Source organism: Magallana gigas, chromosome 7 (assembly GCF_963853765.1).
Source record: "Magallana gigas chromosome 7, xbMagGiga1.1, whole genome shotgun sequence".
Lineage (NCBI taxonomy): Eukaryota > Metazoa > Mollusca > Bivalvia > Ostreida > Ostreidae > Magallana > Magallana gigas.
The window spans coordinates 42,471,855-42,485,678 of NC_088859.1; the positions used below are offsets into that span (position 1 = coordinate 42,471,855).

At 34.2% G+C, this 13,824-nt stretch overlaps 1 protein-coding gene across 2 annotated transcripts in view; it reads left to right on the forward strand.

The window, feature by feature from the left end:
- LOC105342949 (protein sidekick-2) overlaps positions 1–12,393 on the forward strand; it is a 28,461-nt gene extending 16,068 nt beyond the window's left edge. The window contains exons 23-34 of one of the 2 annotated variants that reach the window (XM_034459009.2): positions 375–445; positions 4,831–5,056; positions 5,315–5,430; positions 5,575–5,755; positions 6,264–6,392; positions 6,513–6,674; positions 7,936–8,061; positions 8,786–8,947; positions 9,275–9,415; positions 9,683–9,830; positions 10,086–10,224; positions 10,418–12,393. In XM_034459009.2, coding sequence (XP_034314900.2) covers positions 375–445; positions 4,831–5,056; positions 5,315–5,430; positions 5,575–5,755; positions 6,264–6,392; positions 6,513–6,674; positions 7,936–8,061; positions 8,786–8,947; positions 9,275–9,415; positions 9,683–9,830; positions 10,086–10,224; positions 10,418–10,714 — 1,898 coding nt within the window. In that variant the 3' untranslated portion in view covers positions 10,715–12,393. The remainder of the gene's footprint in view (positions 1–374; positions 446–4,830; positions 5,057–5,314; positions 5,431–5,574; positions 5,756–6,263; positions 6,393–6,512; positions 6,675–7,935; positions 8,062–8,785; positions 8,948–9,274; positions 9,416–9,682; positions 9,831–10,085; positions 10,225–10,417) is intronic. The other variant, XM_034459010.2, reaches the window with a different exon arrangement.
- The last annotated feature ends 1,431 nt before the right edge of the window (positions 12,394–13,824 follow it).

Consider the following 13,824-nt stretch of genomic DNA (forward strand, 5'->3'; position numbering starts at 1 on the left):
TACATACTTATTGTTTTAGCATATTTAAATCATCTGCATACATATGATTGATTTATCTATGATATTGCAAAAAAGTACAATATTTATTTTTAATATTTCAAGAATGACAGAAAGTCCTAAAATTCATTGCATATTTACTCTACGCATTTTAATTCTAAACCATCTTCATATTGTAATTTTTATTTATAAATTCATAACGAGGACGCTTTTTTACATGTGAAAAGATGTAATTATCAAGTTGTACTGTTAAGCAATATTTTTGTTTGGTTGGTTATTTTGTGGCTACATAAGAATTTTAGATAGTTTCTAATGTTCTTTTCTAAATAAAACTATCTCCAGTAGCTCTGTTGTTGTAAGCGTAATCTTTCTTATAGAACCAGAGGGTGCTCCACAGAATGTAGTAGTTGTCCCCCTGACCCGAGACTCTCTCAATGTGTCATGGCAGGTAAGAATTACCAACACTCTATTCATGTATAGTAACAGTTCAGCGACTGCAATAGTTAAAAATGTGATGAAGATGAGAAATTAATCCACTAAACCAGCATCATGAAGACTTTGTTTTTTTTCCTACTTTTTTTCTACCTGTTGGCATGTCTTTTTGTAATCTAATATGTATTTGAAAATTTTCTAATATGCTTATACATGTATATTCACTCACAAAAGGATAGATATGTTTTATTTAGATAGATACTGTATGTTGAATGTTTAATTATGTCTCCCCTTTCAAAGGGGAGACATATTGTTTTTGTCGACTTTCTTATTCTTCTTATTAAGGTCTTCCGTTTTCCAACGGAAGACCTTATTGTTTTCGTTCGGTTTCTTTTTCCCTATTATTATTATTTTTCTTTTTTTTTCCAACCAATTTTGTGTACGCGATTTCTCTAAAACTACTCCACCGATTTACATGAAACTTTCAGGTCTGATAGATAATGACCTGAACCTTATTGGAAATTTTTTTTAATGATGACGTCACTTCCGGTTTTGAGTTATTTACGATTTAACGATTTTCAGAGGGTCGGCTTGTCCAGGGGTAAACTCCTAAACAGTTGAAGATATTGAGTTCAAAATTTCAGGGATTGTAGACAAAAGATTGTAGATCTGACATGTGGTATATATATTTTCCTGTGACCAAAAGCGGCGAAGCTCGCCCGAGCTCGAAAACTACAGTTAAAAAAGCGTCGTGTTTTTTCGTGGTTTTCCTTCAATATCTCTTTCTTCGATTGTATTTTGTTATAAAATGTAGAACAAAAAATCTTTATAAAGTCAAGAGCTTTGATGTGATATCAAGAAAAAGGGACTGGCCCTTCAAATAAGGGGCTGAGGGGGCTCTAAAATCTTTTAATGATAACTTTTCACTGTGAAATATTTTGTGATACGTTATAGAAGCAATTATGTTCATTTTAACGTTATCCACCTACACATGACAATCATTTACTCCTATGTTACGTAATTAGGGATTTTAAGGGGCCAGAAGTCCAAAAATTTGATGCTCAATATCTCAAAATGGAGGAAAATTCTGGAAAGCAATATTGAACAAAAGATGCTCAAAATATTGAGCTTAACAATATGCAACCATAATTTCTTTGCTATGCAGTCCCTTAAAGGAGTTACAGGGTCGGCCCCTAAAATGACCCTCTCAAGATATCTCGCGAACGGTACAAAATTTGTATACACTTGTTGAACAAAATGTGTTTGAATTGATTAAAGCTTTCATTTGAAATGTTGAAAAAGGGGCTGGCCCTTCAAAAAAGGGGCTGAGGGAGCTCTAAAGTCTTTTGATGATAACTTTTTACTGTGAAATATTTTGTGATACGTTATAGAAGCAATTATGTTCATTTTAACGTTATCCACCTACACATGGCAATCATTTACTCCTATGTTACATAATTAGGGGATTTAAGGGGCCAGAAGTCCAAAAATTTGATTCTCAATATCTCAAAATGGAGGAAAATTTTGAAAAGCAATATTGAACAAAAGATGCTCAAAGTATTGCGCTTAACAATCTGCAACCATAATTTCTTTGCTATGCGGTCCCTTAAAGGAATTACAGGGTCGGCCCCTAAAACGACCCTCTCAAGATATCTCGAGAACGGTACAAAATTTGTAAACACTTGTTGAACAAAATGTGTTTGAATTGACCAAAAAATTCTTATGAAATCAAGAAAAAGGGGCTGGCTCTTCAAATAAGGGGCTGAGGGGGCTCTAAAATCTTTTAATGATAACTTTTCACTGTGAAATATTTTGTGATACGTTATAGAAGCAATTATGTTCATTTTAACGTTATCCACCTACACATGACAATCATTTACTCCTATGTTACGTAATTAGGGATTTTAAGGGGCCAGAAGTCCAAAAATTTGATGCTCAATATCTCAAAATGGAGGAAAATTCTGGAAAGCAATATTGAACAAAAGATGCTCAAAATATTGAGCTTAACAATATGCAACCATAATTTCTTTGCTATGCAGTCCCTTAAAGGAGTTACAGGGTCGGCCCCTAAAATGACCCTCTCAAGATATCTCGCGAACGGTACAAAATTTGTATACACTTGTTGAACAAAATGTGTTTGAATTGATTAAAGCTTTCATTTGAAATGTTGAAAAAGGGGCTGGCCCTTCAAAAAAGGGGCTGAGGAAGCTCTAAAGTCTTTTAATGATAACTTTTTACTGTGAAATATTTTGTGATACGTTATAGAAGCAATTATGTTCATTTTAACGTTATCCACCTACACATGGCAATCATTTACTCCTATGTTACATAATTAGGGGATTTAAGGGGCCAGAAGTCCAAAAATTTGATTCTCAATATCTCAAAATGGAGGAAAATTTTGAAAAGCAATATTGAACAAAAGATGCTCAAAGTATTGAGCTTAACAATCTGCAACCATAATTTCTTTGCTATGCGGTCCCTTAAAGGAATTACAGGGTCGGCCCCTAAAACGACCCTCTCAAGATATCTCGAGAACGGTACAAAATTTGTAAACACTTGTTGAACAAAATGTGTTTGAATTGACCAAAAAATTCTTATGAAATCAAGAAAAAGGGGCTGGCTCTTCAAATAAGGGGCTAAGGGGGCTCTAAAGTCTTTTGATGATAACTTTTAACTGTGAAATATTTTGTGATACGTTATAGAGCCAATTATGTTCATTCTAAGGTTATTTGCCTATACATGGTAATCATTTCCTCCTATGTTATGTAATTAGGGATTTTAAGGGGCCAGAAGTCCAACACTTTGATCTTCAATATATCGAAATAGAGGAAAGTTCAGGAAAGCAGTATTTAACAAAAGATGCTCAAAATATTGAGCTTAACAATGTACAACCATATATTGTTTGTTATCTGGACCCTAAAAGGAGTTTTAGGACCGGATGTCAAAACGATTTTTCCCAGATATCTCAAAAACGGTAACCAATTTCCAAACACTTATTAGCGGTAGACAATAATACCTTTTAACTAAAATGAATGAAAAGGAGCTGATCCCTCAAATAAGGGACACCAAAGGGATAGATAGTCTTTCACCCATTACACTCATAGATTCCGACTCCTTTTCCGGATAAGTTTCGTTGACGAAGATCAAGAATAAGGTCATTCCTTATTCTACAAAACGGACGGAAGACCTCCTCGTTGCTCGCAACGAGATCGTGTCTAGTTCTTCTTCTTCTTATTCTTCTTCATCCAAATTTGTCCAAGCCGTAACTTAAATACCCTTTGACATTAAGACTTCAAACTTGGAACATAGGTAGATGGTTTTGAGAAGAAGTGCACGCCACCAAAAGTTTTGACCTTGACCTATTTTGTTTTTCAAGGTCAAGCTTTTTATAAAAAATATTGTCTGGACCATAACACAAGACTCCTTTAACATACAGACTTTAGACTTGTATCATAGATAGATGGTATATAACCTAGTTGAACCTTACCAAAATTTTTGACCTTGACCTATTTTTTTTATTTCAAGGTCATATTAGAAAAAACTTCATTGTTCAACTCTTGAATATACTTTGACAGAAGGACTTCAAACTTTGAACAAAGAACAATAATAATACACTTAGGTGTACTATTGAATAATATTTGACCTTGACCATGTTTTACTCAAGGTCAAATTAAGAAAAAAATAATATAATTTTGTCTGGGTCATAACTTTAATACCCTTTAACATTTAGACTTCAAACTTAGAACATAGGTAGATGGTATTGAGAAGGAGTGCACGCCACCAAAAGTTTTGACCTTGACCTATTTTGTTCTTCAAGGTCAAGCTTTTCATAAAAAATATTGTCCGGACCATAACACAAGACTCCTTTAACATACAGACTTTAAACTTGTATCATAGATAGATGGTATATAACCTAGTTGAACCTTACCAAAAAATTTTACCTTGACCTTAAAATTTTTATTTCAAGGTCAAATTAGAAAAAACTTCATTGTTCAACTCCTGAATATACTTTGACAGAAGGACTTCAAACTTTAAACAAAGAACAATAATAATACACTTAGGTGTATTATTGATTTATATATGACCTTGACCATGTTTTACTCAAGGTCAAATTAAGAAAAAGATGGGTCTGGGTAACATATAGATGACATTATTCTTTTTCAATTGTTAAAATTGCCCCATATTACAATCCTTGGGGAGAAGGGGAGACATGTGTTTTTTTGTAAAAAAAACAATACCCACTAGTTTGAATTTGTTTTCATCCTGTGTGATTATGATGTATTTTACTGACTAAGATACGTGTATATACATTTAAGTTATTCTTTATACATACACAAGTTTAGCAGCATGGAATTTGCGTTGCATGATTTGAAGAAGTTTGCAAACTCTTTCCTAATCTAGCATCCTCCTCCCTCCACTTGGAATGGAAACATCTTGGGTTATATAATACAATATCGTCAACAAAGCATGTCAAGTTTCCAGGACAAGACTGTTACCTATACAACTACTTCAACAATGCTGGACAATCTGGTCAAATTCACCACATATGATATCCGTATCATGGCCTTTAACTCTATAGGAGACGGGCCACACAGTACGCCCCACTCTATATATGTCGGTGATGCAGGTAACTCATTGTTTATTAAACCCTTGTTTTTGTTTGTGCAGAGTAAACCATAATTTTATTTGGATGAATATTGATGATGCTACCTGAATTATTTTGTACAAGCTACTTACTTACTTTAGAATCTTCTTCCAGTTAGAAAATGTTTTGCATGTTCATTTCATCATTATGCATCTAGCTAATACCATCTGTTTGTCAGTTTTGATTTATTTGTTTTTTTTTAAGCATGACTTTTAATACATATAATTCTTAAATTAACAGCACCCTCAGCTCCCCCTGTTGGGGTACGTGTGACACCCAAGAATGCCACAGCATTAACTGTCAATTGGTATCAACCCCCTCCTGACACTCAGAATGGAAAGTTGTCAGGATACAAGGTAAAACAAGAATTTATGTATTCAATTTAAGAACACATTATTACTGATGATTTTATTATCAATTTTTGTTTAAAAATTAACGGAAAAACAACCTCTGATGATGATAAAAATATCATGTTTAACAAGTTCTTTTCTGACTGATAGGTAATCTACTGGAAGACAGGCTTGGGGTCAAAGCCTAGCACCCCCACCGTGGTACCCGAGACAGAGATGGTCATCTATAACCTGGAGAACTACTCCAACTATACGGTCCAAGTACTGGCCTACAACACGGCCGGGGACGGACCCTACAGTCAGCAGGTGTTTGGACGCACAGAGCAGTGGAGTATGTATCATCTAGCTACAATAATGTAGCCCTCTCCGATTTTTTATATCTGATGTTTACTGGAGAGGGCAGAGGTCAGTAAACATGGCCGACAAATTTAACTTGCGTTGTTGACATACACAATAAATTACCGATATATGGACTATACTTGATATTTTTGGATAAATTTATGCCATACACAACTACAATGTTTGAGTTCATGTAAGATATGCAAATGTTATTGTCATTTGTATACAATTTGAGCGTTGTGGGAGTGAATCACTCCTGCACTTGCACCATTATGGAGATCTTATGGAATTGTAGCCCTCTCCTCCCCCCCCCCCCCCAAAAAAAAAAAAATCGGGAGAGGGCTACATTATTGCAGCTAAGTATCATTCAGTTCAGACCTTTGATTTTGTCATTGTAAATCTACATGGATAAATGATGGCTTTGCTTTTTGTAGTCAATGAGTTTGTACATATTTACAGGTATTTTAGTTTTAAGTTTAAAAATGTCATCATTTTAACAGAACCTGGCAAGCCACGCTCTCTTGATTTCTTCAACATCACAATGACTTCTTTGAATGTCACATGGGAGCCACCCTCAAATCCCAATGGAATTATCAAGTTCTATGGACTCACCTACAGATCACTTGCTGGTAAATACAGTTACACACTAATGTAAATGTTTTTCAGGCGTGATGATACATGTACCTGTACAGGTATAAAAAAAAGTTTTCTCCGTGTAAAATTGATTTCTTTTTGTGCTTTTTTATCAGATAACCGTGTGGTAACTCTGTCTGACTTGAGTGGTAATCAGACCTACTACTGGGTCGACAAACTGGAGGAGAATGTCACCTATACTTTCACTGTGGTCGCCAAAACTATAGTGGGGCCAGGGCCAGAAAGGGAGAATAGCATTAAAACTGGACCCCAGACAGGTAATAATATAGACAGAAATTACCTTAAAGTCTGAAGGAAAAATTCTTTTTCATAATCAAGTTTAATTTGGAATAGACATGTATTCATGTATCTATGCAAATTCTTTGCATTTATTAGCGTCTTAAATATATTCATAATGTAATTTTGCCCTCATGCAGTGAGTTAGGTAGGGTATGCTTTTTACTGAATCTTAGTTAGTCCATTTATCAGTCATATGAATTTTGATTTTTTGTTATCAAAACTTTAACAGAGTTTTATGAAACTTTGTAGTTACAAAAGACATAATATGTACATGTACCAGTAAAGGACTATAGATGATATGGGCCTAAAATGCCCCCAACAATAAATATCATCATTTTACTGTAATTCTTTGTTTTCTTTGTACAGATATATATGTGATGTTTTTATGTTCATTTTGATTCAAGTGCCCACGATGTAGAAATATGATACCATAAAGACAACCTTTTCCCGCCATTTTTGCATTTTCAGCATAAAACGGCTTGTTTTCAAGCAGTTTTTCTTTCAGATAACATAGAGCGCATGCTTGAACAAACAAAATATCTTAATCAGAGATTTAACTAGCCAAGACTAATAACTGACAAAAAAATTTCTTTGTTCAAGCATGCGCTTTTTATTTCCCATTCGTAAAAAGAAAAAAAAACCTTCAATTTTTGACTGATTTTAATTGAATTATAGAAATAGCGTCACTTCTTACGTGGTATACTGCAAGTGAGTGCAAATTAATCAAATAAATAGGTGAAAAATATATTTTATATCAACTCTTCTAGAAATTAACATAACATTTTATTGTTCCCGAAACACTTTAAAAAATGGCGAATTATGGGGGTCCAATTCAACTCATATCATATATAGTTAAATGTGATTTTCACATTGTCTTTCTCCTGGAGTTTAGCCCCATATGAAGTACTGTTGTAGTTACATTTTATGTGGCTAAACTCTTTAAGAAATCTCAAGTTTGGCTAAAATCAAATATGCAACTGAAACTGTCAGTGCAATTTATAACGGGCATTGCCATTTGCTATCTGTAGTATTGTCATGCTATACATGTGAGCATTTGATATACCAGTATGAGCTTGCTAGATTCCTAGAATGTACATAATATGGATGTACCCAGTACTCAATGTATTGATTTAGGGAAGAAATAGAATCAATTAAAATCACTCTTTTTCTCATATTACATGACATGTAATTTTATGAGTGTCTTTGTGAACCTTGTAAAAGTGAAGCTGTCTGTTTCAGAGTCTCCTGAACCTCCCCGGAAACCATCTGTCCAGATCTCCAAGGGACAGGTGCACCTGGCATGGGAGAACCGGAGCCCAGGGACCTCGCCTATCATTGGCTATTACATTCAAGCAAGAAGTATGGGTAAATATTGCTTCCGTGTGGTTTGTTTTTTGCACTAGTATTTTTATCAATATCACTCTTTTAGAGAATTTTGTCACCCTAGCTTTGATGCTTATAACAAAAACTACCTGGTAGTTAATTTTTGGTTTTTCTAACTGTTTGTTTTAAAAGTTCCCAGATTATTAAGTTTTATTTATTTCCTTATATTTACGTGACTGTATTTGTTATGATATTATAAGAATTATAAGGAAGAATATCATACCTCAATTCAGTGTAATGAGGAAGAACATATTAATTATGTTTTGACCGCTAATTAGGAATCATTAAGTGATAATTTATGATCAGGAAATATGTGGAATAATCTTGACTAATTTTGTTGAAACTCTAAAAGTACATTCAAACAAGTAACAATTTCCTTAATTCCTTATAATAATATCAAATAACATAAACAAACACTTGTTTTACTTCAAACTTGATAGCAGTCAGTAACTGTACCAATTTTTGTTTTGTTAGAATTGTACATTTAGAATAAATATTATCAGTTCCTTCATGACTGAAACTTAGTGTATGTAATTACCAATAAAGGTAATGTAGAATGTCCATATATACATGTATTGCAAGCATTTGATACAGTATCTGTATACTTAATCCAATGGAGAGTCTCTGGAAGACCATTCAGAAAAAGCACTTTTGTTGTCTTTTGCAAACATTGATATAGTACATGTATTTGTTTACTTCACTGTAGCTGAGAGTCCCTGGAAGACAATCCAGTACAAGCACTCCTCTGAGCCCCGCACCAGTCTGTCCTGGCCCAGCGACTGTGCGTTCTCTGGACGCTGTCAGTTCAGTGTGGTGGCCTTCAATTACAAGAGCATCAGCTATCCCAGTCCTCCCTCGGAATTCATTAGTGAGTACCTAGTCATCTCTTCTTGTTGTAATGTCAATCTAAATGTGTGGAGGAGCCTGCAAACAGGCAAAACAATGCAGGTATCTGATACTAATACTGTATACAGTGTTATTTTCACCTTATGTTACCCTTTTATACTTCCAAACAATTTCGCCCCATTTTGAATTTGCCTAGGCACAGTTTGGTTTAAATACATATAATATGAGACATTTTGAAATAAAGTCATCACAATTGGAAAGCGGTGTGGGAGTGTTTTGGAAAGTCATTAGGTGAAACAGAAAATGAATGATTCCTTAAGATAACACAACTGTGTGATGTTCTCTGAAGGTTCAGCTCAAGTGTCTGGTCTGGAGGAGGAGAGACCGTTCCATTACGAGTGGTGGTTCCCGGTGATCGTGGCTCTCGGTGCGGTGGTTGTCATACTGGTCATCATCTCACTGCTCTGTCTGGCCGCCAGGAACAAGAAAGGTATGTACTGTAGTTTTCAATTAAGGAAATTAGCAAACAATCATGCAGGAAATTATTGTGATATTCCAAAGTAAGAATATTAAAGGGAATTCTTGTACTAATTCAAGAAAGCACTAATTTCACTGAATTAGCTAAATAAATCAATATATCAGTACATCGGTTTTTAAAAATCATAAAATTTTAATTTGGATACCCATCCACATTGAATATGATATAAATAGAGAACTACATTTTTAAAGTAATAACTCTTATACATTTTTTCTCTAGATCCCAAGAAATCTTCATCTCAGTCGATGTCAACAGTGTTGGAGCCATTTGAGCCCGAGGAAGGAGGATTTGCTACCACAGAAATCCGACAATCTAGACGGAGTTTAGCACGAATTGGGAATGGTACATTAAGAAGCCAGCACAGCAGGTACAATGCTTCACTTTGTTTTCGGTCATTTTATAAGACACTAGTCATAGCGAGTCCTAGAAAACTTACAAATATGTTTCCAAAAATGTATGAGTAGTAGGAACAGATGTCGGATATACCTTTTTAGAACCATTATGTTGATTGTACTGGGGTACCTAAAACTATTTCACTTTTGTATCATTATATGTAAACTTACTACATGTACTAAGATTTAATAAGGAATGCATGTACTGTAATGATTGCTTTGTTCATAAGGGGTCCACCACGTCCTAGTCCGGCTAGCGTCACATACTCAGAGGATTTGGAGGGAGCAAAAGGACCACTTCCTGATTCTGACGATGATGGAAGTAGCAGTACCACAGAGAAACCATCAAACCTGGGAGATTCTACAGAGGTACGGAGTGAAACTGTAAAGCTTAAGTTAATACAGTAGAATGAAATAGAAAATACATTCTTAATTTCCAAAGTTTATATAATTATGACGAATAAACATGGACTCATTACATCTTTATTTCTGATTTTTGATTTAGAATGCAAATTAATCCTTTAATTAGGTATAAATCATTGATTTTATTTTTGTCTTTCAGCCCAGTGATGATGAAAGTGATATCACAGAGAAGCATTCCTCCTTCCATCCCCCATCCTCCCCTCCTCCTCCCCCGTTCAGGAACAGAAACCCCACCAACCATCCTTATGCCAACGACCAAGTCAGTCGGTCGTGGCAGAACTCGCAACCGAATCACATGAACTTTAATGCCTACACTTACACGGACAGTGAGGCAGAAAGCAGTCATTATGCAATGAGTCTGAATGGAGGTCAGGTGATCTTGAACAATGCGGCGGGCTCCAGGGCCCCTCTTCCTGGCTTTTCCTCCTTTGTCTGACCGCCCACGTAATGTGTAGGAATACCCACATTTCTTTCAGGCTAATTTCCTTATGGAGATCTAATTTGGGATTATTATGAACCTGTGATAATCATGTCTCACATACATTATCCACATTTATTCCATTAAGAAGAGACTTGGTGATTACTTCCCAGTGGCCAAAGTTTCCAAATAGAGAAATCTAGTGCTATGTGTGACTCTATGCTCACGGTCTCAGATCTTGCTCGCAAAGCTGACTGCTCTCGTAAATTTACAAGGTGCAATAATTAAGGTAGTCATGTGTGCAGATGTTTTCTTAAAAAACTCTTGTGTCTTAGTTGAGAATTATAAATATCAGTCATGTTTTGCTAAATATATTTATGTACATATGAAATATGAATGATGTAACAGTATTTAATTTTGTAAATATGTAAAATATATGTATGGTTTTACATAAATTGTTTATGCAGTCCCATCGAAAAAAAATATCAACATGATGAGATTCGTTTGAATCAAATGAACTTGTATGAGACACCATATGAAATGACTGATGATGGTTTATTTTTATTTTATTTTTTTTTAATATTCTTATTGATAATTATATTCTTTATATTTTAACTCTCTTATATCACATATGGCATTCTTTTAAGTGCATTGTAGATAATACATTTGCATATCCATTCCAAGTGGAATCAAAATTTAACAAGCAGCATATCATTTCGTTCTATCTAATTGTGCATTTCATCTTTTCATTCCATTGCTAAGTGAGGGTTGTGTTCAATGATTAAGTAAAGATAATCATGATGATAACAATGTGTTCAGCATGGTGAAGCAAACCATGTTCACACTATTTTACCATGAACAAAATTTTAAACATTTATTGAGGATTAAACAAGTTTAATCTTGCTTTATCATAAATGCAAGACTTTTAAGACCAATGTTTGTTGGACAAAGTGAATCTTGTGTGATAATGAATCCTTTTGTCTTTTACTGTCATGTGTCTCTGGCTAGGTAAATAATTATGACTATGCAATAGTTAATTTTTATTGGTGAATGTATTATCCTGACTGAATGATTTGGGAAATGAATTCCAATTAAAAGATTGTGTGGATTGAAAAGTCACAAATATTAAATGAAAAGTCATTTTAATTCTATGTTGATGAGTAAATGAGAGAAATGAGTTTGATCAGTTGTAGATTTACCACATACATTCATCTTATTTTACCCTCCATTTTTGTGCTGTTGACTGTCTCGTGGCTTACCACACAGTATACTCTGAATTCTTATGAAAGTTACTTTGATTTTAATTAAGTTCAACAAACTTGTATAGTATCAAAGCATATCCACTAGATTAGAATGACATTGTATGATGAAGTTGTATCATTAGATAGGTTTATTTTTACATTTTGTGTTATTTTTTATAGAAGCCAGTCAGATGACCTTTAGACTTTGTTAACTGTTAGAGCTTTATATAATGTCTAAGATAGTTTTATGAAAACTTTTATTAATAGATTATGATAGATTATCTTGAATGCATTTATGTGTACTGATCATGTTTTGAGTTGTGAAAAGCAAGAATGTGTTTGAATGTCTTGAGTTTTGAGAGATTTTTTTTTCATATTTAAGTTATCAATTAATGTTAACTATTGATTTACAGATGTTCCAATTTCTGAAAAAGACATTAAAATGTGCAAAAGTCATTTAGTTTTGTATTTTTTAATTCTTGAATCAATTGTGCTTCACAGATTATTGACTCCAAATTACTGAACACATCTAGCAATAAATTTCTTTGTAAAAATGTTAAATTCATTTTGAACCCTCCTTGTGACTTGAAAGTAGGTGTTCAGTCCTTCTTAATTGCCTTTTCCCCCTTTTTAAAGCGCTAAGCATAGCTCAGCGATTTATTGACGTTAGACTTCTACTTCCGGTGCATCGAATAACTGCCCCCTATTAGCAGAAATATACATCATTTAAACTGATTGGGGAACCAGTTTCATGGGTTTACGCACATAACTGCAAAGGCTATTGTGAATCTAATGTGCAGGGCTTACGTACATCACTACAGGGGCTGCTACGCAGTGATTATAGTCAGCCTTCGGGCTGATTTATTAAGTTACAGTGAAACTTCAAATGCGCTTGCGTAAATTGGAGTTCTGGGAAGGAATTACTAGACAGTTCGTGTTAGTGAAACTCGAAGAAGTTATGAAACTGGTCAGTTTTAGGTCAAACTGCATTGTATACGTGTACACTGTTACACACTTGCCTCCTCGCATACAGTTATAAAAATATATGTACATCTGCATATTATTATTCAAAATATTTATATCTTGTATTTTTATACATGTAGAGTGTGTAGTCTCTTGTCACCTAAAATGTATATTCCAGTGGCTGAGTTTCTTAGCTTTTAAAAAAGCTAATCTTGTGAGTGCATAAACAGAAGCTGGAATGTAGAAAAATCAAAACGACTTGTAAATAGCCACATATTCTTGGTGTTCGCCGCTTTCCTCACAGCACATATAAAAGGAACTAAACACTAAGTTTGCATAGTAGATCTCATCTGTGTGGACGTATATTTTACGTCGCTTACATTTGTTACATCAATTATAATGGTCAATGCAATATCTTTACAGATGTATAAAAAAAAATGCACGCGTATAACGACAATACAAGTGCAGACATTTGTCAAACAAACGTATTTAACACATCGCACACAAGGTACAGATGTGAAATAAAGTGCAACAAAATCAAAGGCTTTTATATAACATGATTCAGGCAGGTGTCCATTTAGAAGTCGTGTTCAGCTTTGATTTAAATTAACTTTAGTGTATATGATAAATCATAATATACATGTACATTGAATATTTAAAAGAAACGTAATTTCGACCAAATTTTCTTAACCAAATTAAATTAAATAAGGATAAATTTTGGATGAGTACAACTTAAAAGCCATTTCGACCCTTCTGGCATTAGATACTTTCAATTAATATTAATTAACATTATGTCGATAAGTTTCTTTTCTAACTAAGCTTGCACAAAGTAAATTTCCTTTAGAACCAAGCTAGGTTAGCGCTTTCCAGTACTTTCAGTACTTTGATTACCAGTAATAGTTTGTGGAAATCTCAAAATAAAAT